This window comes from Passer montanus, unplaced genomic scaffold, assembly GCF_014805655.1.
Source record: "Passer montanus isolate IOZ18808 unplaced genomic scaffold, ASM1480565v1 scaffold64, whole genome shotgun sequence".
Taxonomy (NCBI): Eukaryota; Metazoa; Chordata; class Aves; order Passeriformes; family Passeridae; genus Passer; species Passer montanus.
In genome coordinates this window covers 2664876-2692827 of record NW_024371482.1, presented here as the reverse complement: position 1 = coordinate 2692827, position 27952 = coordinate 2664876, and the positions used below count along the sequence as shown (strand labels likewise).

Genomic DNA, 27952 nt, shown 5'->3' with positions numbered 1-27952 from the left:
AAATAAGGCTTAAAAAGCAAAAAGAAGTGAGGTCTTGTTGTAGGAACAGTGATGCTGTGCTTGTATGTCATTTGCGTTCTCCTTTCCTTTCCTGATTTTTTAACAAGGATCTTGGAGGTTCATGCAAATATTCCTGCATGGAGGTATCCTGTAGAATTGTCCTTGAAAATAACAGGTTGAAATAAAGGGGATTGATCTTAGAAACAGTTGTGTAGAGGAAAGAAAACAAGGGCTTCCAGTGAATATAAAACATAGAAAATACAAAGATATTTTTTGGACATCACCTTTGGAGTTACATGAAAAACAATGTTCACTAAATTAATTTTATTTATTTTTATTTCCTGTGTAAGCTTGGGTACAAAAGATCTAAGTAAATGGCCTACCACAAAGAGAGAAAACTAACCCAGAAATGTTTTCATTTTTCTTGGTTTTTAGGTGGTTGTTCATTCGATGAGCACTACAGTAACTGTGGTTATAGCGTTGCCTTGGGAACCAATGGATTTACCTGGGAGCAGATCAACACCTGGGAAAAGCCAACAATGGATCCTGCTGTCCCAACTGGTGAGTGAGGAGCCTCATCAGCAATGAGGTGCAGTTCTTGGAGAGAATCAGATGTTATTGCTGTGTATGTGTGTGCTGGCTCTGGGTACACGCAACAGTGCGCAGGATTTTACTCTGCAATAAAATGTTAATTTTGTGTTCAAAATATTCTGGCAATGGAATTCATAGATGTGAAGTGGCTTTTTGCAATATTTGCCACCGGATATCCTTGAAGAATTATTTCACATTTTTTATTCTTATTTTGTTTCTCATTTAGCAGAGATAAAATGTTTTTGGATATGAAACTCTAAAGTTTGGCCAGCTTTTGGCATGTTTTTGGATGAGAGAGTTATCTTGGGAGGTTCATGTTGGACAGGACAGAAGCAAAGTCTTAAAATGTATGGAAATATTGGACACTGCAGTTACCATTTAGCTCTGAACTGATGGTTTTAAATTCCAATTTTGAGAAAGACAAGAAAGTTTTTAGAGAATTAGTTGTGGTAGCTAATGCTTAATTAGGCTGGAACTTGAGACAGGAGAATTTTCATATGCAGGAAAAACATTTCCAGCAGTGAGAGTTATCAGAGTTTCTAATTTACTAATATGTACTGAGTCTAGTGTGGATTTCCATGTGATAGTTGGAATATTCTTAGCTCACAGTGATGATAATTTCCAAGTTTTGTTTTCCATTGGAAGTTACCATTATGCTTTATATGGGAATGAATTCTCTAGCCTTAAATTGCTGTGGAATGCTTTGTTTACATTGAAAAAGAGCTTGATTTAAGAAAACACTTTGAAGTTAACTGAAAATCCTACTTTGTCCATGTTGGTTGCCACCTAAAACAGCAATACAGGTCTCTTTCAGGCACAGAGTGGCAAAAAAACTTCATCAGCCAGTGAAGACTTTGATTTCTCTCCTAAAAAAAGAAATATTCATTCTGTCTAGTGCATTGCACTGTGAGAGCATGAGCTACGTGGAAGAACAGAATATAACGTTGTTTAAGACTTATTCTTATGCCTGTAATTATTAGGATAAGAGACTTGTAATTGCTGGCTGCCTGGAAGGACACAGTGTAGAGCTGAGACAGCAATAGCTCCCTGCCACAGCCACTGACAGACAGCCCAGACCCCGTTCCTGGGTGCTTGTCAGTAAAAACCAGCTCAAGAGACACCAGCCTGGCTGGGCTTCCTCCAGCACTGAGAGCTGTTTAAGTTCTGTGGGTTTTAAATCATTTTATAATTGGAAATTGTTCAGAATAGGAGCCTTTAGAGTGTGTCACACCTGGTACTACTTGTTTTGGCTGTGGCATCCCCAAAGGAGTTAACTGTGGAAGTTGCAGATTTTTGGTCCTGCCTGTAAGAGTGTATTTCTTGATTCTGGATGCTCTTGTGTTTTAAATGATGGCAATTTTATCTCTGGGGCTCCTCAGCTTTTGGTTCATTGTTGTGTCCTTATTTTGTGTGCTTGGTAAAGACCAAGCTGGAGAGACATGGCAAATCTTTGAGTTAGCTGATCTTTGAGTTAGAGAGAAAGAGTAGGAATTTACACAGTTTTGATGCATTTGAGAATCTGGAACAAATGGGAAGGTTTATATGGCTTCCACTGGATGAGTTCAATGCTTTGTTAACTCCAATGTTAAAGTAAACCCTTCCTGGCCTCCTTAGGGAGGTGTATTGTTATCTGAAATACCCTGGAACCATGGAGGGGTCAGCAGAAATCACAGAGCTGGAAAAGACCTCTGAGGTTATTGATTCCAACCATTATCCCATCCCCAAACCCTGCTCCCACATCTCTGTGTTTTGTGACCACATGTGCCACATCTCATTTTATGAATGCTTCCAGGGAGGGTGACTACCATTCCCTGGGCAGCTGTTCCAGTGCATAACAACCCTTTCAACAAAGAAATTTTTCCTAACAGCTAACCTAAACAACAATAGACAAGCAGCAGCCTGGAATGGCATGATTAAAAAAAACAAAAAACAAAGCAACAAACCTACCAAAAAACCCCAACCCCAAACAAACCACTCCATATACACAAAAGTACCCCCATGCCAACCCCAGAACATCACATAGTTTATCCAAATACTTGTGGTTTCCCACTTTCCTTGATATCTGGTATAATGTGAAAAGATATCTAGAGATACTCCAGCAGCTGCAAATTTAATAAAGGTTAGACCTGAAACAAAAAATGCAGAAAACGTTATTGAAGTTAAAAGGCAAAGGTAAAGCAGCCATCAGGTGGGAATGTGCTGATAAAGAAATATTGTGTAAGAAGGTTTGAAGGAGCATGAGGGGAATTGAGTCAGTTCCTGATGTGACTGATTGATGTCACAGGACTGTTCACACAGAATAAAGGGCAAAATCCTTTGGTGGCAGATCATGGACCACAGCAGATGTGTGCAGAAGGGCCTAGTGTAACAAACTCCAGGTTTTCAGGAGCTGTCAGAGTCGTACTAACCTTGGAGTAAATTACAGTGTTCAAACAGATCACCCGAAAGTTGGTGAGATTTTTGGAGTTATTATTGAGAGTCTGTTGCTGGCTAGAATTGTGATGTTTGTGTTGGTTACTCTTTAAAAAGCTGTTTGGTGGGAATAAAATTGTTTACTTAATATTCATGTAGAGGCAAAGCCAGGTGGACAAACTGAAGAACAGCATGTTCTACTCCTACAAGCAGGGACATCTTTAAAGCTGGAGTCCTAGAACATGTGATGATTTTCATTCCACTGAATTCCGTTATTATTGAGAGTCTGTTGCTGGCTAGAATTGTGATGTTTGTGTTGGTTACTCTTTAAAAAGCTGTTTGGTGGGAATAAAATTGTTTACTTAATATTCATGTAGAGGCAAAGCCAGGTGGACAAACTGAAGAACAGCATGTTCCACTCCTACAAGCAGGGACATCTTTAAAGCTGGAGTCCTAGAACATGTGATGATTGACTGTTCATTCCACTGAATTCCACTGTTTCATTCCACAGCAACTGAGAGAAGCAGGGTGTAAATCCACTGAGCTGCAGGGTGTAAGAGGTGGTAACAAAGAGGTGTTCATGGAATAAGCACCCAGAGGCATGACAGAGCAGGAGTGCCAGCAGGGCTCTGGGATGCAGTAATGCAAATTTTTGTGTTGAGACCGTATTTTAAACACTGCTTTACTTTTATGGCTAGAAATAGGTTAAATTTCTACATTGTGGAAGTGGTGAAAAAAAAAGTGAGCAGGAATTAGGTTGGTTCAGTGACACTGAGTCAGCCTGCAGTGCTGGAAGCGTGGCCAACCCCCAACTGCTCAGCCCTTTCCTCTGGAAAACGTTTCGGCTTTCCTAAGTACCAGCAGATCCCTTTGAATTCAACCAAACCACAGAACTGTGTCCTCCTGAATACTAATGATGCTGTCTAGCATTTTTTAAAGTCCTTTTCACTGCTAGATCTCAGAGTGCTCTTCAAAGGAGGTCAGTACCATGAATGAGAGCCCGAGTCCCCAGAGCTGTGTAATTCTCTGCTGACACACTGCTGCAAAGGTCTCTGCCCAGGGATGTCTTTCTGGTCTTTATTTTTTTAATTAAAATGTCAAAAAGAAAAAAAAAAGCCAATTAAACTGCTCCATTAGCAATGTAGAAGTTTGTAGGCAATTTGTTTTACTCCGTTGCCAGCAAATAAACTGTTTCCCATGAATTCTGTGATTAATTCCTTAGGGCTGGAAACTGTTAATTGGGGGATTAAGAACCAGATGTTTGTTGTTCTGAATAAATGTTTCAAAAACGTGGAACACATGAATCGTAGGTATCCCACCCCCAGATTTCAGTGGGACTTTGGTTCCACCTCCTTGCACAATAGCAGGAGTGATTATAACAAAATATTCTCTAACAGATGGGTGTTTACTTAAGCCTGAATACCCTCAGTGATGAGTATTCTGCAGCTTTTGGGCTCTTTGTTCCACTGTTTGAATTGTAGAGGTTCTCAAACCTTCATGTTCCTTTCTGTGGCTTCAACTCTTTATTTTTTCTTCCATTTCTGAATAGGGAGAATAATCATTTGTTGCTCTCTTACAACCTCTGCTATACAGTAGCATGCAGTTAAATCTTTATTCCGCAGAACTAAATGTGACCCAGTCCTTTTAACCTTTCTTAATTGTCTTGTTGTCTTCCCTGTGCCTTCAGTCATTATTTTCTCACCTTTTGGGGGGTATTTGTTTGAAGTTCTGCTACCAAGCAAGGAGTCAGCACTCTGCATGGCAGTGCAGGAAGGCACAAGACCAACCCAAGCCCATCTGGGATCCTGTGAGAGTGGGACTTGAGCTCTTTTGTGGGTCTTTTTTGAGTCTGATGCTTGGTTAGCACAACAAGGAAATGTGTTTAAATCAACCAGGCAAAAGTATTGCTCCTATTCACCATGTCACCACTTTGCAGCATTCCAAGGAGCTGGGACCTGGCTGCTCTGGCAGCAGTTGCAAGAATAATATTAATAATGAAAGTATTTAACATTTAAAGTTCAAAGTATTTTACTATCATTTGCTAATTAACTCCAACGGAGACTTAACCAGGGCTGACTAGACTGAAGTAATTACTTTAATTGTATTAAATATATTCTATCTGAATGCAAAGGCATCGTGTCTTGTGCACTTGTGCAGCTTCATTCTTTGCTGTTGGATTTTAATCCCACATTTACTTTGTGAAGTTTTCCTGTTCCAGCTTAGCAGATAAAAGATCAGCACACAGAGGCTGAATTTCTGGCCCAATCTGCTTGACTGCTCACTTCCTTTCATCTCTGTAGCACTTAGAGCAAGTGCTACTTTGCTTTCACAGAAATAAACAATAATTCTTCCAAAAGAAATGGAGTACATGTGTGTATAAACAAAGATCTGCATCTCTGAGTGCTCCATATCACTGCTGTTTCTTGTTCCACTGTCTTCCAGCTGGGCATTGTCTAGGAAACAGAAGTGCGGGTATGAAGAATATATGGATTATAAAATATTTGGAATAAATGATAATTTTCAGAATGACATCACCTGTAGGTTATCAGGCAAGGGTAAATGGCCTCACTTTGCATCCTGATTCCACAAACCATCATCTGCAAAGAGCAACAGGACCTGTTATTGTTGAAGGGTAATTTTGTGATAGAAATTGGTGCATTTTTATCTCCCATGGAGTCATTTAGGTTGGAAAAGCCCTCAAGATCATCAAGTCCAATCATCACCCCAGCACTGCCAAGGCCACCACCAAAGCATGGTCCCAAGTGTTCCATGACATATTTTTGAATGTTTCCAAGGATGATGAGTCTACTGCTGCCCTGGACAGCCTGTTCCAATATCTGACCACCCTTTTGGTGAAGAAATGTTTCCTGAGAACCAGTCTAAACCTCCATCTAAGTGGCTGGTGTTTTGAGATGATATTTTCAGGCACAAATGAATTCTGAGTGTGGCCTTGGAGAGTCTGCATCCAGTGTCCCAGTGAAGTGAGCCCAGCTCAGAGCTGTTCAGGGTGTGCAGTGCATCACCTCCCCTGGATGAGATGGATCCTGCACCACAGCACCGCCTCACTGAGAAATCACAGCAGAATCCCTGTCTTTCCTCTTGCAGCAGAGATGAGGGATGGGGGGCTCTTCCCACTCCTAAATGAGTCTGTTCTTTTGTTCCAGGAACTGGAGGAGTCTCTGAGCTTCTCACTGAAAGAACAGAAGGGTCATCATCATTAGTGTTGCTCTGTGAAATACTCATTTAGCAGGCGAGTATCGAGATGTATCCAGGAATTCCAGATGGCCAAATTCCACTTGGGCTGCTCTGAACTGAGTGAAGTTTTATGGGAGTCTAACAGGCCAAATGCTTTTCTGTGTCACCTTTGTCTTTTTGTGAGTGGCACCATGGAGTTACAGCAGGAATGGATAATTATCAAACAGCTTTCCTTCTGGAAGGTGATAACCCACACTGGATGGGCAGGATGCTTTAATTCTGCTCAGGAGGGGAGAGATGTGAAGCTACTGCTGACCTCTAGAAAGGCCAGAGACCCTCTGTGCATAGGTCAGGCATTTGTCTCTTCTCCCTGCAGGCCAGAATGGTGCCAGCAGGAGTTAGACTCAACATTTGTAAATTTGAAAGGCGAGGCAGTAAAATTAACATTTCCTCATGTCTGAGTGTATTAATTCTTGCTTACAAGAAAATACAAAAAGAAACTTGTTAAAGGAATAAATTAAAATTCATCTGTGTATATGATGAATCATGATTCAGTTTTGTCTGAGAGGGAGAAAAAAATTGGCTCAGCTGCTTGTATATTTTTTTCCTCCAAAAATATTTTATGCAGGGGAAATTACTAAGAATGAGTCAAATATGTTTCTCCCCACTCTTTCACTTGCATACAAGTAAATAGATTAGTCTGTGGCTCGTTAATGAACGCCAAGTAATTTCTCAGCTGTTAAGGTCTAAAGAAAAAGCGATCCCTGGAAAGTTTCCCCAATGTGTTTTTATTTTGCTATTTACTCTTCTTGTCTTGTGTTGGGATTATTTCTTGTAGTTGTAAATAATTCTTCTCCATTTCCAGAATTCCATCTCTGTTTGATGCTAACCTGAGTTTTTTTGGGATTGACTGCAGGTGTTTGGTTTATTTTAGTGGATGTGCATGCCAGTGTTGAGGTTTCCAGGAAAGTGCACACTCTTGACCTATTCATGAATGCAGCTTTGGGAGGAATGTAACCTTGCAAGCAAAGAGAGGGAGTTTTTTCTGTCCTTCCAGCCTTTAATTGCTCTGTTTTACTCTCTCCAGGCCCTAAGCCACCCCTATAACTCATTCTGTGATGGCTGCTCTCTGCCCAGCACCAGGATTTGTGTGTCTCTTGGAGGAATATGTTGTCACCCACATGTTTTTATTACCTTGTGTTAGGTCTGGGTTGTCAGTAACTAAATCCCACCTGTGTACATGTAGAAAATCTTGCTTATTCAGCAGTGATGACCATGAACTGATTTCATACAGGTAGCAATTTAAATCCATGAGTTTTAAGAGTGAGTCTTACCAAATATTTGCTCTGTGTCATGCTCCTGTGTTCTAACACCCAGTAAAACCTTTCCTTTGGGATGGGGTGTACTGGTTTTGGATGAAATAGAAACAGTGGGGGACTGTTTGACCTAAGTTTGTGGGGAAATTGCAGTCTTATAAATTAAGTATATCACACTTCGCTAACTAAGTACTTGCTTTTATTCAGTGATGTAAAAAGTAGATTTAATTAAGAACATTTACATCTCTAGAAGACTTGCTGAGAGGAAGTTACATCCCAGTTTTTCATTCTGTCTCATTCCCACTGTAAAGGTGAGAGAGAGATTTTCTCATCATGTGCTGTTGTCAGAAGTCAGCAGAACCATCCTTCTACTTAGAGGGAAGTGGAGTTTTGGTACTGAATTCAAGCTTAGCAAGGATGTGCAGCTACTCTGTGAGCTCACAGAGTATAAAGAAATTATATCAAAGACCAGAATGGCTTCCAGGAAGTGTTTTAATAGCCCTGAAGGGATTGCTGTCTGCTGGGAGCACACATAGTTCTGCACCTTGATGTGTTAAATGGTGCATTTGAACCGTTGTCAGTCTCTTTCTGACCCTTTCCTGCCAGAGCTTCCCCAAACAGAGCTGTTTGTGAGTGTCAGGACCTTTCCATTATCACCATTAGTGAGATCATGGCACTTCTAAAGCACTGCCACAGCATCACTCAGCATCACCCTGGGAGGAAGGACAAGCAAGCTGCCAGTGAACTCGTTCCTCCTGCATGGTTTCAGCACAGAAACATTAATTTCTCTCAGCACCTGTTGGCTCTAGCAGGAGCTGATGCCTCTCAGCATCTGAGCACACAGCCTGTATTTTTTATAATGTGTTATTTTGAGCTCTGTTAGGACATGCTCTCCAGATGCCAACGTGTTAAAACTGGTTTTTGTTCAAGGACTAAGGTAAGGAATTTTATAGTCACACCAGTGGAAAAATATTTCTCATGAACAGCTTCAAAATCTTCAGGAGTTGGGAAATAGAAGAAAGAGAGGTTTCTTCCACATAGATGAAATTTAATATAACTTCTATTGAAATAAATGTGGTTGCAGGAGTAAACAAGGTGTATAGATAGAACGAGGGATGGGGAAGGTCTTTCTGACAAAAATTAAATACTAAAATTGATAAATGTGAAGTTAGTGGATATTAAGGAAGAGGCAAAGCAGTGAGTAAATAGGAGCAGAAGTTTTAGGAGGAAGAGATAAATTCTAGGGCTTTTAAGGGAACTGACAGAACTAGGGAATATTGCAGGTCTAGGAGGGCTGAGATTTGTAACAACATTTGAAGAGTGAATTTTTGAGTAGACACAATTCTGGTTTTCTTTTTTTTCCTCCCCTCAAATGGTGAACCTGCTCTGCATTGGGTATTTTTCCTTTTTTCTGCAAGGTCTGTGAACAGCCTAGAGATGGGCAGGTCTAAGAGGAAAGAAGTTCCAAAAGAAGAGTGCCCTGGGAACCTGCATGGGGCAGGTTCAGACAGACCCGATTTGAAAAAGGGAAGGATAAGACCGTGAATGAACAGACAAATACGTATTTACAGAAGGAAATTTTGGGGAAATCAGAGGCAAAATAACTCCTCAGCATGATCCAAGAAAGCAACAGAGGCATTAAATAGGGATTGAAGGCACAGGGTGAGCAAAATACAGGAAATTAGGAAGTATCACTAAGGCTGTTGCTCAGCCCCTTATGAGCCTTGGTAGCTCTGAGTGAATTTTCTGCCTTTTGGAGTTGTTTAACATAGAGTCAGTGGAATTCTCATGAATTTCCTTAAATTCAGTGGGAGCTGGGTGTAATCTCTTAGAGGGACTCTGCTGCAGTGCATTGTCTGGCTAATGCACTTTCCCTCCCCCATTTGTCTCTTTTGCCCAGTGAACACTCTTCTTTCATCTTTCTTACTTTTTCTTTAGTTTTTTACTTCTGTCACCAGCCATCACACCACTTAACAGACTCCCAGCACCTGAGTACAAAGCTATGGAAGAACATCCAAGACTGCAGTGTTAAGAATTATTTAACTAATGCAGTTTCTTTACCCCAAGCCCTATTCAGTGTATAGTGAAGTAACTGTAACTCTTTCTGCCAGCTTCAAAATAAACAGGATGGAGACTCATAATGAGCAGATTTTCAGATGCTTTACTCTTTAATTAGAAGGATACAGATTGTTTGATGGAATGATAATAACAACCTCTGATCACTGGTTCCAATGAGAACTGTTGCTATTGAGAGCTTGTGGGGGAAAGAGAGTTCATTTTTCATGCTTAGGAAATATTAGCATTTGCTATTGCCAGTATCAGATATTTAGTGTGTGTAATTTGGCACATGAAAAATGCTGGCTTTTAAATCTCTTTTTCAAAAGTCATTTATATATGTACAAAAGCAAGTTGATAGCAACAATATTAATATACCCTCATGGAAAAAAAAATAATGTAAGCTTCTCCTACACAGGCAATCCAACCTCCTCCATGTCATTCACCTCCTTTAGAAGGGACTGGAAACTGTTGTGCTTGTATTCCTTTGAGATGTAAAGTTGTTATATTACAAATTATCGCTTGTTTTCAGTATTGACTAGATAAATAAATGCAATTATGTTTATCAATGTTGAAAATTAAGCAACAGAAAGCAATTGTGTGTGTTTGAGGATCTTTTCAAATGAAAAGCTGTATTCACTGAATTCTCATCGGCCCTTTTTCTCCCTGACATGTTTCATGATGTGAGCTCTCAATTGAATGAACAGCTGCAGTAAAAATGGCACCAGCCAAGTCACAGGGAATTCACAGGAAATTGAGATGTTCCAGGTTTCAACATAAGCCACTTGGGCCCTCATTTACCTTGGGCAGTGCTTAGCTTTTCCTTAGTAAAATGTCTATAAACATCGAAAGGTGTCAAGCCCTTTGGGTAAACCTCTTATGGGTAGAACAAAGACACTTCACTGGTTGGGTTTGTCTTTCTAAGGGTGGAAAAAGCTTTTCCTCTGGTCTTCTACTTTGGATTTACTTATGCACTAAGGGAAACAGAATAAGAAACCCTCATCACAGCTCAGGTGTCTAAGAACCTCCTTGATTCATCTCATTGTTCTAAAACAAGACTATCCTTCATATTGAAGATCTGAACCTATTTCTTAGATCCTTGAAAATGCCATCTATTGCCTTGTAGGGATGCTGGCAGAGTCAGGATGCTTTGTCCCAACTTCCCACCCAGCCCTGGCACACCCAGCAGATGTGGCAGCACGAGGAAAGGACCAGCTTGGTGGCAGCAAGTGGCTCACTGTCCTCAGAGCCATGAAACAGCAGAGCTGTTTCTGATTAATCTTAAATGCTTTAGAACAAATGTTTTATGTCCCCAAAGTTTAAATTTTTAAATTTACTTCTGTGCCACTCTTCTTTAACAGCCAAGTAAGTCAAGCTTTTAGCAGTGTGATGAGCACTGTCATGGGGTAACAGTTCCTGATGCCTCCTCATGAGTCAGTCTGTCCATAAACTCACCATTCATGGAAACATAAACCCTCCAAAATCTTCCTTTCCCTCCATCCCTCTTGTTTTCCACATATATGAGACATTTTTTGTATTTCTCTTTTTCCTGCAATACCATCTTCATCTTATAATCTCCTCTAGTGGTGGTAGCGAAGATCAAGCTGTGAAGAAATTTGGCAATAAACCCCAAATCACCTTCTCCATCAACTCCAGCCTAATAGGAGATAATCAAAGTATTAAAAAACAAACAAACAAAATATAAGCTAAATTAACTTCTTGCTAAATTTGTTGCAGTCTAGGGTGACTGAGTGAAGATGTGCCATGGATATTGCTGTGCTTTCTCGTGGCCATTTTTACTACTCCATCTGTCCACAGCAGAAGATTCTCTTTCCTCATTTCAGTTTTATAGGTCTGAGTTGTTTAGCAGTACAGTTATGGGAATATTCAAAGGAGGAATCATAACCAGAAAGAAGTGGGTTAGCTTAGTTCTCATTAGCTGTTCATCCAGAACAGATTGCCTAGGACGGACTTCTGCAGTGTGTCTGATTGCTGCAGCACGGTGACTTAATGGGGAGATGTTTTATCAGCTTGTTCAAATGTGCCTGTGCCAACTGACCTCACAGTTGGTGTGCAGTGAATGAGCTCTAGAAACTATGGTTTCAGTCTAGGATCTCATTTTTATGTCCCCTTTTGAACTTGCTGTTGTGTGTTTGTTTGGTTTGAATTTGGCACCTGCCATTGCTGATCTGAACTAAACCTCCACCATCCATCCATTAACATTTGTTGTTCTTCAGTCCAGCTTTCTAGTCCAAAAAAAAACAAACTGGTCCCTACATTTTTCCTTCTGCTTCCTTATGCTCTAAGCCTTTCTTTCAATGTAACATTCATGTTCCTAATCCTGCTTTTTCTGGAAACTAGGTTTTACTCCTTTACTCAGAAGTGTTTTATATAGAAATGAACGAAGAATCTTTCAAGCCTCACTACTGTAGCTCTTATTAAACCATCAAGGCCAGGTTGGATAGGGCTTGGAGCAATCTGGTCTGGTGGAAGATGTCCCTGTCCAAGGCAGGGGATGGAATAAGAAGAGCTTTAAGGTCCCTTCCAACCCAACCTATTCTGTGATTCTGTGATTTCTGCATGTCTTGATTCTCAAGACTTTGTGTCCATTACCTTTCCTCCTTTTTTCCCTTCTTTGGCTTCCTCCCTCAGGATCTGCCACTCACAGCCTCAAGCCCAGGGAGAGAAAAATCTGCAGAACTCTCTCCTTCAGCTTGCCAGAAAAACAGTACAAACCCACTCCTGCAGCTGAGCTGAACTGCTACAGAGAGCATTTCTCAGCCTTGTAGCCTTAAAGTGAGAAACAGGATTTCAAAAGCTAATTTGCTTGTTTTCATAGCACGATCTTAATTCTACAAGGGAGAGAAGATGATCTAATCTAATTTAATTTTGCTCTTTGAGGAGAAGGGAGATCACTTGGCCAGCTGCTGCTCTGAGCAAACACGGAGCGTGCAGGCTACAAGATAAGCTTTGAACTTTATCAAGTCTCTTGGCAGTATATGCTAATGTGTGCTGTTGGGAGAGTTCTGAAACTTTCGCCTCTGATTGTATTAATTAGTTTGCTGCTCTAAATGAGCCGTATCTCACTGTAAAATAAGGAGCTGTTACACATCAGGCTTTTCCTGTCCCTGATGCTTTAGTGTTTGGGCAGAGTGGACCATGATTTCAAAATCAGGCCAAGCCCATATCCTCACAGTACTGCTGCTGTTTTGATTTCTTTTTGAAACTTTAGGCACAGTCTGTTCAAGCCGTTGCTTTATTACAGGAGGGGAAAGCATGGTCTCCTATCCTGTGTTTGAAGAGGAAGACTTTTCCTCCTCGAACATTTTAACTTTTCAAACCCAAGGTAAGGAAGCATCTCTTCTGTTGTCATACTGTCTAGACAGTGACAAGCTTCTTCAAAAACCAAATCCACTGTGATTTAGGGCCACAAGGTTCTTAAAATCAATGAGGTGGATTTGTTGCATTCTTAAACCTGTAGTCTCTAGATGAGGTAAATTTTCCAACGTGTTCAGGTATGTTTTCATGTTTTCATCACTTTTACAACAGCCTGATACTTTCCACCAGCTGGCAGTGCCCCAGACCATCCAAACCTTCCCCTGACTGGGGATTGCCACCTCTGCTTCCACCCCTGCTCTGCATTCCCAGCATGAGTCTGGCTTCCTGTGAAACCCATAGGGTTCTGTCACAAGGTGCAGAGTGCTGGCAGGTGTGTGTTTTAGACATGCACAGTTATAGAAAAGTCATAAATGCTTTGGAAAAAAATGGAGTTTTGTTGTGATTATCATCTTAGCTCTTCTTGCTGATGAGCTCATCAAGGTAATTGCAGTGCCCTGACTCTGATCCTCTTCCATGCAGTATTGTCCCAGGCTGCTTGACAGAGCCATCCCTGTCTTCAGGAAAATAAAACTAACCAGGGGTTAAGTTTCAGGGTTTCTGTGCTGCATTTCTTGGTGGTACAGCAGAAGTCCACGACTGTTCCAAGAGAAGCCAGGGTTCCAGTGCTTGGAAGACTTCACTGCAGCCTGGATGGCCTGGGCTGAGAACCAATACTCTGTGAGGTGACACAGAGTGACACAGAGCCCCAAAACTGCTCACCCAGCCTGAGAGGTCCTGCCTGTCTGAAGCTGGTAACTCCAGCCTCTCTCACTCCCTGCATTCCAGAGGTTCTCCTGTCAGCATACTCATTTTTACAGATTTGCAGTCTGTTAGGACAAAAAGCTTAACTTTCTCTTCATTACATCATCTTAAAGATGATAGAACTGCCTCATGCATGTGGCTTAAGTGAAATAGCTGACTTTTTCATCCCTTTTTGTGAGCAAGCACAGGTCCAGCCTACAGCTTCACAGCTAGGCTGGCCTGTTGCTAACTTCATACACCAAATGCCTGCGGGTTGTATGTTGTCCTTAGACCCCTCAGCCATCTCTCTAAGCAAAGAGATTTAAACATTTGGCTGAAATCTCACTTTTGGCTCAAAGATAAGTGTGAACTGTTCAGAAATTCATTTGGATCCAGGCACTGCTCTGTGAGACCCTTTCCAACACAGGTAAAGCACTGGGAATTATTTTGGCTTTCTTGTTCTATCAGCTATCTCTTTAGATTTCTTTTTCCATTTGTCTGAGAAAGACTTAAGAAGTAGATGAATCACCAACATCCTTCTTGTGAAATAGAGTTTATACCTTCCATATTAAAGATAAAGCTTCATCTCAAGTCCTTCATAAAGACTTCACTCAGTCTCCATATTCTTGTGGAAAAAGAAGATACTGACATTTCTGAAATTAACTCTCTGCTCAAATTGCAGAAAACCCAGTGATTTTCCCTTATTACTTTTAGTTACAGGAATGTGACCAATAGTAAGGTTTTTTAGGCAGCCTAAAGCTCTCTTCCTGCCTTTATATTTCTTTTTTTTTAGCTCATGAGATAGCAGACTTAATACTCCCACCTGCTTTTCCTGAATACTTTTTCATTATTCCAAGAGCAAAGGCAATAAGCATTATCTCACTCAATGATAGTTATATTTAAAGCTTTCTTAAACTGAGGTCAGATAAAAAACACGAGCAGCATAAACTGGGGTTGTGAATGTACAGTGCAGCAGCCTGGACAGGACTCAGTGCATTGTGGCAAATTTTCTACAAGCACAAATATTCTTCAGTGTATTTGATGTGTTTAGTCACATAACTCTACTTGAACTTAAAGAAAGTGATAAAACCCATCAAACATCAGGTTGGATGGGGCTTGGAGAACCTGGGATAGTGGAAGGTGTCTCTGCCCATGGCAGGGGATGGAACAAGATGAATTTTAAGGTCCCTCCCCACCCAAACTATTCTGTGATTCTATAAAGAATAAAGTTCATTCCATATTCAGTTTAATAGGGGGTTTTGGGTAGTAACTGAAGCATTTTCATTCTGTTTGTAGATATTTATTCCTGGAGACTGGCTGACTGTGCAGGTGTCTCCTTGTTAGAGTGGAGGGATGGAGCTCTTCCTCTCTGTCCCTCTCTCTGCCAGGTGCTTGGAGCAAGGCTGAGAACTTTGTCAACCTCTGTCCAGGTGTGTTTCTACAGTGGGATGGGCTGTCAAATGTGTGCCCAATTTGCTATTAAATGGCTTTTCTTTTCATTATCTCATCCTCCAGCCTGTGATCCAAACACCAACCTGCATTTTCCCCTTGCTTATTTACATCCCTGTAACTAATAATGCTTTCACAAACCAATTATGCCTTCACAAACTGATTATGCTTTTACAAATACATGCATAATCATTTATTGTCTCTAATTGAAAGTTTGCTGCAAAGACTCCATTATGCAGGCCAGTGTAACAATTTCTGTTGGGTTTGTCCTGCTTAGCTGGGATTGTTGAGGCAGTGCTGTGCTGCCCTCTGCTACAGCAGCATCCAGTGAATCAGGAAATCCCTGCACACAAATAATAACTTCTGCATCCTTTCATGTCAACAGAGCTACAGCTGTGCTAACAGAGGGCAAGTGCTCAGGTGCATAGGTGAAAGCTGAAGGTTTGGATAACATCTTTACTAATTAGTTCAGGCACGTAAGATAATTCTGTTAGTTTTTGATTAGTTAAAAGTAAGTGGAGGATGGTGCAGAAGGGAAGGAAATTATTTCGGCTTCAGTTAACACACAGTTAAAACTACCTTTTCCAGCCTTTCCACTGCAGACTTGCTTGAGAATATCAACAGTTCAAAGTACTTAGCTCTAAAAATCTCATAATGAACATTAGAATTTTTTTTTCATTTCAGGATACTGGTCTAACTGCAGCAGCAGTTCAATCAACCTTGCAGTAGTGCAATCTTATTGAATTTCTGCCAGGAATGTAAATGAGAAGCCATTCCTCTTTAAAAGGTTCAGTTAATATAATTAATTGCATTCATTTTCAAGGTGATGTCTTGCTTGTTTGGGCCAGTGAGCAGTGGGGGATAAAAAAAATGGAAATTTCATCAGTGATTACAAAAGAGATAGTGATTTACTAATTGCTTTTCACCTTTTCCTGACAGTTGGTATCTCTTACCAATCTGCCTCCAGCCACTGGAAACTGTTCTGTGGTGAGAGATTAGGATAAATACACTGTGAGGAATTCTTTAGTGGTGAATTTGTTTTTCCTTCATAGGGAACTACATTTGTCTCCTGTGCTTTGTAGCAAGTGCAGCCATTTACCCTGTGACCCCTGTGCTTTAGGTTAAAATGTGTTCCAGCAGAGAGAATTGTACTTGGAACAATCCTCCTTTGCAGGGTGCTGTGGACCTTGTTGGTAGCTGTGCCTCATGTTTCCAGCTCCAGAAACATAAAATAAAGTGATTTATATCAGTTCACTCAGGTGCCAGGGGATGCTGCAGATGCTGCCCACTTCCTCATACTGTTGCCTTGTCAAAACTCAGTCTCCCACAAATGAAATGCCCAAAATCAGATTTCACAGCCTGGTGGGGGTGTTGGATATCAAGCAGGGCAGCAGCTCACCTACTGGGATCACTCCTGGTCCCTTGATTTCCTCGCTGCTGTGGAGTTCCAGTGTGCAGTGACCTGTGCTGGGGCAAAGTGTGAGCTGCTCACAGGTGTGAAGAAGCAGATGTTTTTCTTGAAATCCATGATTATAGAGTAATGTGCATTTAAGGAAACATTGCTCTTATATGAATATAAATACAGCTGGATCTCTCCTGCCCCAATTCAAGGCTGGGAAACTGGCTCAGGTTTTACCAGAAAAAAATTAAAAAGGAAAAGCTTCAGAGTCGGAGAACCCTGAGAACAGACATGCTGGCACATTCAGGAAACTTTTAAAAGCTATTTAAGCTTTGATGCAAAATACATTTATACTCCTGAAGTTATACTTACTCCTCCATTTAAATGTCAGCTATTTCATATCTACAGGAGACTCACAGTGATATGGCTCAGTAGTACCAGGGAACCACCTGCACTAGAAAAGAGCACCAGAGTTTCATTTGAATCCCAGCTGTGTGAGGAAAGGCAGGAACCATCAGCACAGGCTTTGCCAGTGCCCTGGGGCTCAGAGGCTCTGTGATTCCCAGATGTAGACAGCAGGATGAGAGGGGACACTCTCAGCAATTTCTTTATTTCTGGTCAAAGGGAAGCCATGGGATGCTCCAGCAAATCCTCTGTTGCTGAAGAAGAACTGTAGAAACCTTGAGTAAAGGTCCAGAGCTGTCAGGTGTGCCCAAGTACATTTGTCTCTTAACAGAAAGAGCTTCTGTAACAAACTGTCTGTGAGCAACTTGCTGTAACTCTCCTTCTCTGCTCTTAATTTGCAGTAGCAATTTAGAAAGATTTAAAAAAATATCTATTAGAATTTAGGAAATTTTTCCAATCTCTTTGGCTATTATTAATTTGTTTTGCTATAAGCAGGATTAGAGCTCGTTCCAGCCCAGAGGTTGCACAGTGTAAGGTTTGGGAATTGCAGATAAATGGGATTTTGTGTGTTAGGTGGCTACAGCTGTGCCATGTGCTGAATGAGGGCAGTGGTTCCTGCAGCCTCCCTTGGCTGCACCCTGGTCCAGCCCTGCTGACAGTGTGCAGATAGCTCATTAAATCAATCTGTGTAATGAGATCTGCTTGACTCCGTTTAATTTCGTATTGAATGTAGATGGAATCAGGGAAGTGCCTCCTCAGACAAATCTCTGGGCTGTACTGGGATGCCTTGGGGCATTTCCAAGGTTCACTTGCCCATAGAAAAGGTGCCAGCTTTGATCCCAGTGAACTGACAGATCCAAATCCATCAGCCTGTGGATCCAGTGAGGCAGAGCCCCTGCTGATGCCAGCAGATTCCCATTCCAGGGCTTTAACAAACCACAACTGGAGCCTCCAAAAACTATCAGCAGATAAACAGAAACTATCAGGAGCTGAATAAACACTGAAGGGTTGGACAGCATTTTGAAAAAGATCACAATGTTTGCTGCTTCACTGAGGCTTAAGTAATTCCCCCGTAGCCCGTTCTGTTTGGAAATGCATAAATAAATATTTTGTACTGAAAGAATTCTTGTTTCTCTAGGAAAAACAAGCTGACAGTTGTTCTTGGGTTTTATTCCTAAAATACTTTTGTTCTGGGCAAAATAAATGCAAAAGAGCAGACAAACCTAGAAGTAACAAAAGTAACAAGGTGTTAAAGTCCTGCCTCCCCTATGGCTGCAAATGTAATATTCTATGACATTTCACTGTGGTTTTGCAGTTATCCTGAAGTACTCTGCAAGCTGGTTCTGGTGTAAATTTGCCTTGTTTACTCCTGGTTCATCTTTCTGAGGGTAAAGTGGGGCAGGAAGGAGTGAAATGGAGTTCTCCTGCTGCCTGTGGAGGATCCCTGTCCCTGCAGTTACAGGTTGTGCATTGCCCATGTAGCCTTAAATGATGCCAGAAACCTTAAACTACTTAAGACCCTCATTAAACCTGGAATTCAGCATTTGCTCCTTTCCACCCCAGCAGTTGTTTCTGGCATTCAAAGCCCCTGGGCCCAGCTGAGTTAACTGTGGTGGCTATCACCCAGTTGTTCTTCTTTCCTGCCTAAATGAGATGTCTCCCCTGAAAATAACACAAGTCTGGGATGCAGGTGGCACAGCTTTCAAATGTTAAACCAGACAGCAATCATCCTGAGTTAGTCACTCGTTTGCAATACCCCCAAGTTTTGGAGTTGGAATTTTTATTTTTTTTAAAGCAGTTGTGGTTGCTGTTTGATATTTAAAGACTTGTTTGCTTTTAACTGGTTGCTGAAGTCATGGACTATTCTCATGTATGGGAAAGGCAGTGAGATGCTCCCAAGCCAGCCCTGTGGCACAGGGGGACAGGAGGAACCTGGCTGGTTCCCACCTCTGGAATGGTCCAGCACATAGCAGGGGACTCTCACCTGCTCCCACTCAGAAAATCAATTTCCATTTAAATGTTACCTTTGCCATATATCACATTTCTTTTGTTTTGGAGCTTTTAAAAAAACCCTTGCCTTTAAAGCTATAACTTAGAATACAAACCAAGGCATGAAATCTCCAAAAACTGATTTAAATTCAAATTACATAGCCTGAAGATGCTTTGTGGAGCCTCTTTGCTCTGGAAATGCCCATCAGAAAGTTCTGGTCCCTCTCCCTCCTCCAGACAGGAGAGACAGTTCTCCAGGTAGATGTGAAGATGCAGAACAACTTCATTTTTATTTTATAGGATTTTAAAACAAAATAACTTTGGATCAATTAGAAGAGCAATGTGGATTTTTAAAATGTGAATACTGATTTATGAAATCTAAAAATCAGGTGATATTGTATAATTTCTGTGCAAGAAAGGAAATCATCTCATCTGGAAAGGGGAAATGTAGAAGAACTTTGCTGCCTCCACAGAATCATTCTGCCTTTTGTAGTTTCTTTTTGATCAGTGTGGGATGTGAACTGCAAAGTGGAAAAGAAGTGCTCAGGATTGTTTCATTTCAATACCTTCAGGAAGACTTTTTCCAATCTGTAAAACCTATGGATACTTCTGCATACCTTCTGATTTCTAAACTCAGTTTTATGGTTCATGTCCTGACACAACCCTTAAGAATCCAGTTGGCTTGAGAGTCAGTGGAAATAAAAAGTGGATTATTTCTGGTAAAGAAGTGATAAAAGAATAATGAGTGTAATCTGAAACAGGAGAAAGGATTGCATCATCCTCCAGAATTAAGGTTGATGTTTGTATACATGAAATAAACTAAGGAGAAATATTTATCAAAGGAATCTATCAAAGATCTGAAATCTGTGTTTGAGCTGGCCTTAAGTACATATTTTATCCCTTTATGACATAGTAAATTGTCAAAATAAAAACTCCCAAAACTGGCTTGTGGACGTTCTTACAGGAATGAGTGGGAAGTCTGTAGCAAGATGTTGAAAATACAAACTTCAGGTTTTGTATGAAGGTTATTTATAATAAGAGAAATAAAAGAAAATAGAATTTGTTCTAGCCCAGGGGTTAAGACAACCTTTGGTTTGGGAGTTGTAGGAAAATGTAAGGCAATGAAGCTGTAAAAGCTGAAAATAAGAAGAATATAAATAATCATACAGTTAAAAGAGAAAAACAAGGCAGCAATACAAAAAAAAAGGGTTATAAAGGCTAGGGCTAATGCTTTTAATGCAAAGCTCAGCAGCATTAAATGCCCAATAAAAAGCAAACAAATTCTGGACTGAATGAGCAGAGTGAAGGAAAATTGCAGCTGCAGGGTTGGGTGGAGCTCCCCTCTTATGGAAGGGCTGCTCCAAAAGAGATCAGGGCACAGCCAGGGCCAGGCTGGGCTGATCTGGGCTCCTGAGGATGTGAAAGTACTCTGGGACTTTTGAAAAACTGGAGTTTAATAGCTTTTGGTAAAACAGAGGTGGGAAAAGGATTCATGGGGGCTCCTTGGTTGGTAAAGGTGTTTGTTGTGCTGGGAATAAAATGGGAGATGCTCCAGGAATGTCTGAGCTGGAGGGACTCTAAGGCCAAGGCATTGAGAACTGGTGTGAGAAAGGGATGTATGCACTTGATCAAGATTCCTTGGAATAAAGAGAAATACACCAGAGGCTTCAGGGAGAAGAGTAGGATAAATGCTCTAAGGACTTTTGAAACACTGGCTAAGCTGTGACTCGGTGTGAGGAGGAAAAGGGAAAGAGCTTTCCACCAGATTTTCTTTGCAAGAGTGTTTTACATATCCAAACTCTTAGCATGCTGTTGGAATAGTGCTGGAGAATGAAGATTATTGTGTTCATGTGGCTACTGGGATCAGTGCTGAAAATCCAGGCTGAAGGGTGAAAGAAGAGGGGAGAGATGCTCTGAAAATCAGGCATTGCTGTGATTTAGCTGTTAAAATGGACCTTCCCCAAAGTGTGTGCCAGTTCTAGAGGTGTGACTTTCTGACATTAATTTATTTCACTATATATGGCATCACCTATGATACTGCTGTGGTTTTCTAGTCTCTTTTATCTCTTGGATTGACTGCTTTAATTATACATTAATCATCCATTTAGACTGCAGTCACAGTCAAAACAATGTGTTTGTACATTCTGTGTTTTCTAAACGTAACATTTGGCCAGGCTCTGTGTTTTTCCAGTGGACGAGTATTTCATGGATTTTCTCTGCTAGTTTTAAGAGACATTCTGTTTATTAGTTCGTCTAGCTGCTTATTGTTTATATGTCAAATTTTTCAACACTTCACTTGTAGTGATGATGTTTCTCTGGCTGTGAAGAGGTTGCTTTGTCCTGAAGGAATGATTGTTGTTTGTCTTGGTGGATAAGAGTTAACTTAAGTATCTTCACAAACAGTAAATACAACAAAGCCATAAATATTGATCCTTTTATTAAAGAAACATTTAGTTTTTTACTCTGTTTTTAAACTAGTTCTTGCAGGCAAAAAGGAAACATTTAAGCATTATTTACGTTCATAAAACTGTAAACTTTCCCAGAAGGTGGGCTTCAGGTCCCTGGGTTGATTTTGACATCTGTACACAATAATGCAATTACTGCAAAGTAAAATTGTTTGGTGATATTTCAAAGCAGAGAAAAACCAGCCCTGTCTATGGCCCTGTTCTTTGGATGCTGGTAATGGGAATCCTTTCCCATCAAATTATTTATCAAGATCACCAAGGTCAGAGGGTGACCTGCTACTTAATGGTGTTTTGTGGAAACTTTTTCTTTTTCTCGCAGTTATTCCCAGTTGATGAAGTGCTCCATTATGCATCAGTGTACAGTGAGTATATATAAATGTTGTGTGTATATATAGTCTTTGCACACTCGTGAATAAAATATACATGTACATATATATATATATATATATACAGGCATTTTCTGCTGAGGAAGGATGGAGCAGGCAGGACTATATTAATGAATTTCCATGTAGGCTGTTCTGAATTCCATTTTTCCTGTTGACTCTGTGGCAGTGTGTGACTCCAGCCTCCAAGTGACCTGGTGTGAGTGAATCTCCAGAATCTCCAGTGGCACTCTGGAGGGTGCAGCTGTGCATTCCCAGGCTGCTCCAGTCGTGGCACATGTCTGGATGCCTTTCCAGAGCTGCTGTTTTAAACACAAATTTCTATATCTCAAAACATGAAAAAAGCAGCTGAAGTGCCCTGGAATAGCATTGAGACAACTTGTGGAGGTAACTTGTAGGAGGTTAATTCTCCTCCACTTCTAACTTAACTCTTTCTTAGAATCACAGAATGGTTTGGGTTGAAAGGGACCTTAAAGATCATCTCATTCCAGCTCCTCCCATGGGCAGGGATATCTTCCACTCTCCCAGGGTGCCCTGTCCAGCCTGGCCTTGGGCACTTCCAGGGATCCAGGGGCAGCCCCAGCTGCTCTGGGCACCCTGTGCCAGGGCCTGCCCACCCTCACAGAAATTTTGGTTTTCCTGATATCCAATCTAACCCTACCTTCTGTCAATTTGAAACCATTCCCTCTTGTCCTGTCACTTCAGGCTCTTGTAAACAGTCTCCATCTTCCTTGTCAGTTCCTTCAGGTACTGGAAGGCCACACTGAGGTCACCCTGAAGCCTTTTCTTGTCCAGGTGAACAATCCCAGCTGTGCCAGCCTTTCCTCCCAGCAGAGCTGCTCCATCCCTCTGATCCCCCTGGTGCCTCCCCTGGGCTCTGCAGCAGCTCAGGACCCTGTGCTGGGCAGGGCTGGGGCAGCTCTGCATGTGGTGTCTCACCTGAGCCTGGGGCAGAGGGGCAGAACCCTCCTGCCCTGCTGCCCACCCTGGGGATCAGCCCGGTGTATGCTTTTGTTGTTTTAAAATTTCTTCTTGCAGCACATTCTGCATTCATATGAGAGAGCTAAAGCTCATTTTATTGTGTCACCTGGCCTCTGTCACCTCGTGTTTGGTGGAAAACCACTGTCCCACTAAGGGATTTTTATCTCATTGTTTCTGGTGCAGAAAGTCATGGAGCAAAAGGAATGCTAGGGAATTGTTCTCTGGGTTTCTTACACTCCTGTGAAAATGGTTTCATTCAACTTGTGGCTCTTCCTCCTGGACTGAGCAATATTCACTTGGGTTTTGCACCAAAGGCAGAGATACTGTGGGCAGTTTGTCTGAATCACTCCAGCCTGTTGGAGCAGATCCAGCCCCTCAGGAGCTGAAATCCTCTGCCAGCAGCAGAGTTGGGGCTCTTCAGAGGGTCACAGTTCATCCCATGCACATACAATACATTCTACTTCCCTTAATCTGGACTTCCCTACATTTAACTGATCTAAGATGCTGTTGGAAGTGTTTGCTACTGGTGGGTCTCACTTTATTGGTTATCCAAAACAGATAATCAAAAAGCAAATTAAAGCTGAGTGAAAAACTGCTTGGAAATGAAGTGTAATAGGAGGCAGATATCACTATAAGTTATACAGAAATAGACCTGTCAGAGGTATTTGTTTGTGACTTTACAGCTGAAATTGAATTTTCTAAACCATGTCAAAAACTAAAAAATGACACAGTGTAAAGACTTAAAGATGTAGATAAACACAGAGCTTCTGTGTGGAAGCACAGAGAGGATCTGTGGTAATTGTAGGAATAAATCCCCTTGTGTGAGTGACATATGTAACTCCAAAAATCCCCTCACCAGTGACATACATAACTCTAATAGCCTTGTCTTTTTCCTGTCCTCAGCTGTGTTCTCTGTCTAGGCACAGGCTGCACCACAGTCCAGGAGATTTGAACAGCTATTTAGAAGTGTGTCAGAATTTTAAAAAAACCAAACAAACTTGAGAATCCCATGATTTGAAACAGCAACTGCAATATAGGCTGGCACTTGTTTCCCAATGGTTATTACAGAAAACTTTGGTGTGTGTTTCCATGCCTGGGTGCTCTTTTGTGACTGCACAAATGTTTTCCATGCCTGTGTGAGATGCTGATGGTAGAGACACTTGCAGTGCAGACCTGCTGCTGCCCCAAATCCCTGTGGAGAGTGAGGCACAGCTGAGTGTCCCATCCCCACCACCAGGCTGATGATTTGTGAGATGAGCACATTTATGCAGGATGCCAGCTGAAGCCATGAGCTGCTCTGTGCTATTGCAGTGATGTTAGGCACCTTCCTGTTCATGCTCCAGTAAGTTCAAGATCATCTCTTTTAACAGGGTAAAAAAGACTTGCAGAGTTCAGCACTCGGGACACTTGTGCACCTTTGGGTGATGCCATGGGCTGTGCTGGTGCAAAAAGGTCGGAGCAGAATGAAAAGCTAAAGGAGTTCCTGAGAGGGCTCAGTAGTGCATTGAGGTGCCAGCTGAAACATTCCTTAAAATGGGCTTGGAATTAGGCACTTAATTAAAGATTTGTTATCAATGGAATTGAGACCTACCCCTGCCATGGCAGGGACACCTTCCACTGTCCCAGGCTGCTCCAAGCCCTGTCCAGCCTGGCCTTGGGCACTGCCAGGGATCCAGGGGCAGCCACAGCTGCTCTGGGCACCCTGTGCCAGATTCTTTTAGGGTTTTTTTGTGTTTCAGACCCCTCAATCCATTAAAAGACAAAAACTTTTGAAGTGATTGATACTGCATCTTCCAAATACAAAATATTAAAAAGCAAAATAAACTGGTACTTTTATTAGAATTTTTTTAAAATTAGAACTCCTGCAAGGCTTTGCTTTTCCCATACTGTGTTTGGAAAGTGTTGGTTGAAGTGTCTTTCTCCCCTGTGTATCTATCAGTGGTTATAGGGTTTTTACAGATTAGTTCTATCACTAAAACCAGATTGGTGTTTCTTTCTGCCACCGAAGGAAAAGGTTGGCTCAGCAGTCGGAAAACCAGTTTTTTTCTGTAAATACTTCCCCAGCCCCCAGAGCTGCTCAGTCCATTCAAAATCAGTGTACATGCTCCCTCTGGCACCCTTCTGACCCTGCTGAGGCTGATGGTTCTCATGCCTCTCTGAGGATGTTCATCTTATTCTCTTGATCAAGGACAAATAAAAATCAAATTGGACAGAGCAAGAGAGATATTGGGAAATCAATCACAATGTGAGTAGGTTTGGGGTTTTAGGAGATGGGAAGCTTAGAAATTTGGGCAAATGGCTGTTACTGACAATTTCAGACTCTGCCTGGGAAAAATGCATCTGATATTTGCTGTTTGTTGTGGGAGCAGTTGTTCCTCACTTGTAAAAGGCTCAGTGATCCAATCCAGGAATAGAAGCAGTGCTTTTGTTGCTTGGAGGCACATGTTGTGATGAGCAGAACTGAATAGTGAGCAACCCATCAGCTGAAAAATGCCACATACAGGATTTAGGCTATTACAGAGCCCAAACAATTTCCAAGGTGTCAAGCTGGGTTGGTGAATAATTCATAAATGAGAGAATTGCCCATGTTACCAGGTAAAGCATTTGTACAGGGTTTTGCTGAGCCCCTTCTCATGGTGGTGACTTATGAGCTTGTGTAACATTCTCTACACCCCCACAATAAACCTTATTTATTTCATAGCTGGGTCAGGAATCCAACTGGCATCCCAACCCCTCTGCCAGAACTTTACAGGGACCTCAGACATTGTCCTCCATGGCCTTTTCTTCAACAGATGGCCTGATGGGCTAAAAAAACTCCCAGTTTACACCAGGGTGGCCACTTCCATGACTTCCCCAAGTTCCTGCTCCCATGAGAGCAGAACCAGTAATGCAAAGCATGTGCTCTCACATTCCTGCCAGGGCATTGTAGAGCAGCATGGCATGGAAAGCTGATCCTGCATGGAATGCTGGTGCAAAGAGCTGGGGGTTTGCAATGCTTTTACATTTTTCTGTGCATTTTTTCCCTCTCTAAGAGACAGTTCATAGCAGGAAAGTATGAGAATATCAGTGATTTATTCATTTTGCTGAGCATAACATCACCCTTGCTGAGATGAAATCTTCCAGGGAGTTACAGTTTCATGTTTGTTTGGTTTTTGATGTTGTAGCAATAAGCAGGAAAACTCTGGCCTTGAGGGTGAGGAAGGCAGCTGGCAAATGAATGGCAGAAGCAGCTGAACCCCTGAGATATCTGAATAATTTCCAGTGCATTATCACCTCCTTTTTCATTACTGCATTAGAGTTCATTTAAAAAAATGCTTCTTTGAACTGGCTGACACGGTGTTCACAGAAATATTTTGTCCAGCTCCCGCCACTGGCTTGCATGTTAAAAAGTGAAGCTCAAAGCCTGACCCTTGGTTTTGAAATCCTCTGGTGGCATGTCAGGACTGGGGAATAGGCTTGTAATTGCATTTTTAACAGATATGAGTATGTTTTAAGCCCTCCTTGAACTCTGTGAGTAGAACTGATGGAATATGCCAGTAAATAGGGAAAAGGCAAGTAAACACAGGATTTGGAGCACAGTGATCACTCTGTATCCCTTAATTTCTGAAGGAATCTCTGGGATGCTCTTCCACCAAGTGCAAATAAAAAAGATCAAACAGCTGCTGTAAATAATACTGGTGGCCAGTTCAAATGAAGATTCAAGTGAGACATGAAGTTGTTCTGTTTTTTTTTATCTACTATTTCATTATCCAGCATAGAAAATCAATGTATGTATGTATGCTGCATGCATTAACAAGGTGTTATTTGTAGCACCTGGATGCCTTGAGAGGAACAAGCCCCAGAGAAAATAAAAAATAAAATTTATGAGTTAATATATTGAGATTAGACAACATCAGCCTTGAAAGGCCTTGTTATGAGTGGAGTAGGGCTTGGCAATTGTTATCCTAATGACTTATTCATTAAAGAGAAGAAAATCTATATGGAAAGAACAAGAGAAATCCATGTTTCTTCACAAACATATGCATCAGCACAGACTCCACAAGTGCTGTAAAAGTGTGTACTCCTCCCTGTGCCCATCACAAGGGACTGAATTATGCTGCTACACTCTGTGGTGAGGTAATAGATCTGAGCAATGCTGACTTTAGAACACTAAGGACATGTGTCTCCATTAATTAGGGAGCACATTTTGTATTTGCCTATACTCAGGGAAGCTGTGCTGGTTGGACTCTTTGGGGGAGAACGACAGATTATTTTTCTTTCCCACTTTTTGTATCTGTGTTCAAATTTGAGACATTTTCACGGCAGAAAGGGGCAACTCCCCAGTGAAGCTGAGATATCAGGGCAATAAAACATCAGGAATGTGTCTATTGATTTAGGAAGGAAAGGCAGTTCTGAATTTTATGGTGTTGGAGATGCCCTTCAGATCCTTGGCTTATTTAAAATTTATCTTAGCAACAAATTCTCTGGTAGCACATCTTTGAGCAGCAGCAACTCTGCTGTGATTTTCAGTAGCTGAATAGAATTTCCTTGTGATTTTTCCCTGTATAATAAGCCCAAAACATCTTCAGTTTAAAGGTTTCAAGGTTGCTAACTAATTACCCAGACTTAGAAGGCTTTCTCTGGAAGGTGTTGTACTGCAACTGCTCAGTAGAAGAGTTCTTGTACTATTTTATTTGAAAGCCTAGCTGAATCTAAAGAGAAAATACCAGACTAATTAGTTGCTTATCAAGTGGGATCTGTCAATTTTTATATTCTTTATCTGAAGTAAAACCCACAGTTTCACGCTGCTGAAATATAAAACAATTGGACTAATTTCAGCTTGACCTTAATGTTCACTCTGTCTTTGCTTTGAAGGAAGATCCATTCTCCCAATATTTACGTTTATTAGGAAAGTGTTGATTTTTAAAGAGTCTCTGGGAGATTTGCAGCACGAGGCAGCAGCAGAACTGATTTTATGGATTAAATCCTGTTTCAGCCATTGGAGCCACTCCTGGTTGTGCACTGAGAGGCTTGAGGCCAAAGCCAGGTTGTGGTTTATTCTGTGGCCCTCTTGGCTGTGCAAATAGCATTTCACACCTTCTGTCTGGCTTGATAAATGTGATAAATGCAAGGAATGAGTCCCAAGAACCCTGCCCTGGCTCAGAGAGCCTTGGCTCTGGTTTCACTGGGAGTTTCATCAAAGGCATGGTCTGA

At 41.4% G+C, this 27952-nt stretch overlaps 1 protein-coding gene across 10 annotated transcripts in view; it reads left to right on the top strand.

Annotated features, from left to right (window-relative positions):
• PTPRT (protein tyrosine phosphatase receptor type T) overlaps positions 1 to 27952 on the top strand; it is a 452765-nt gene that overhangs the window by 122794 nt on the left and 302019 nt on the right. For all 10 annotated transcript variants that reach the window (XM_039728161.1, XM_039728157.1, XM_039728164.1 and 7 more), the window contains exon 2: positions 436 to 561. In XM_039728161.1, coding sequence (XP_039584095.1) covers positions 436 to 561 — 126 coding nt within the window. The remainder of the gene's footprint in view (positions 1 to 435; positions 562 to 27952) is intronic.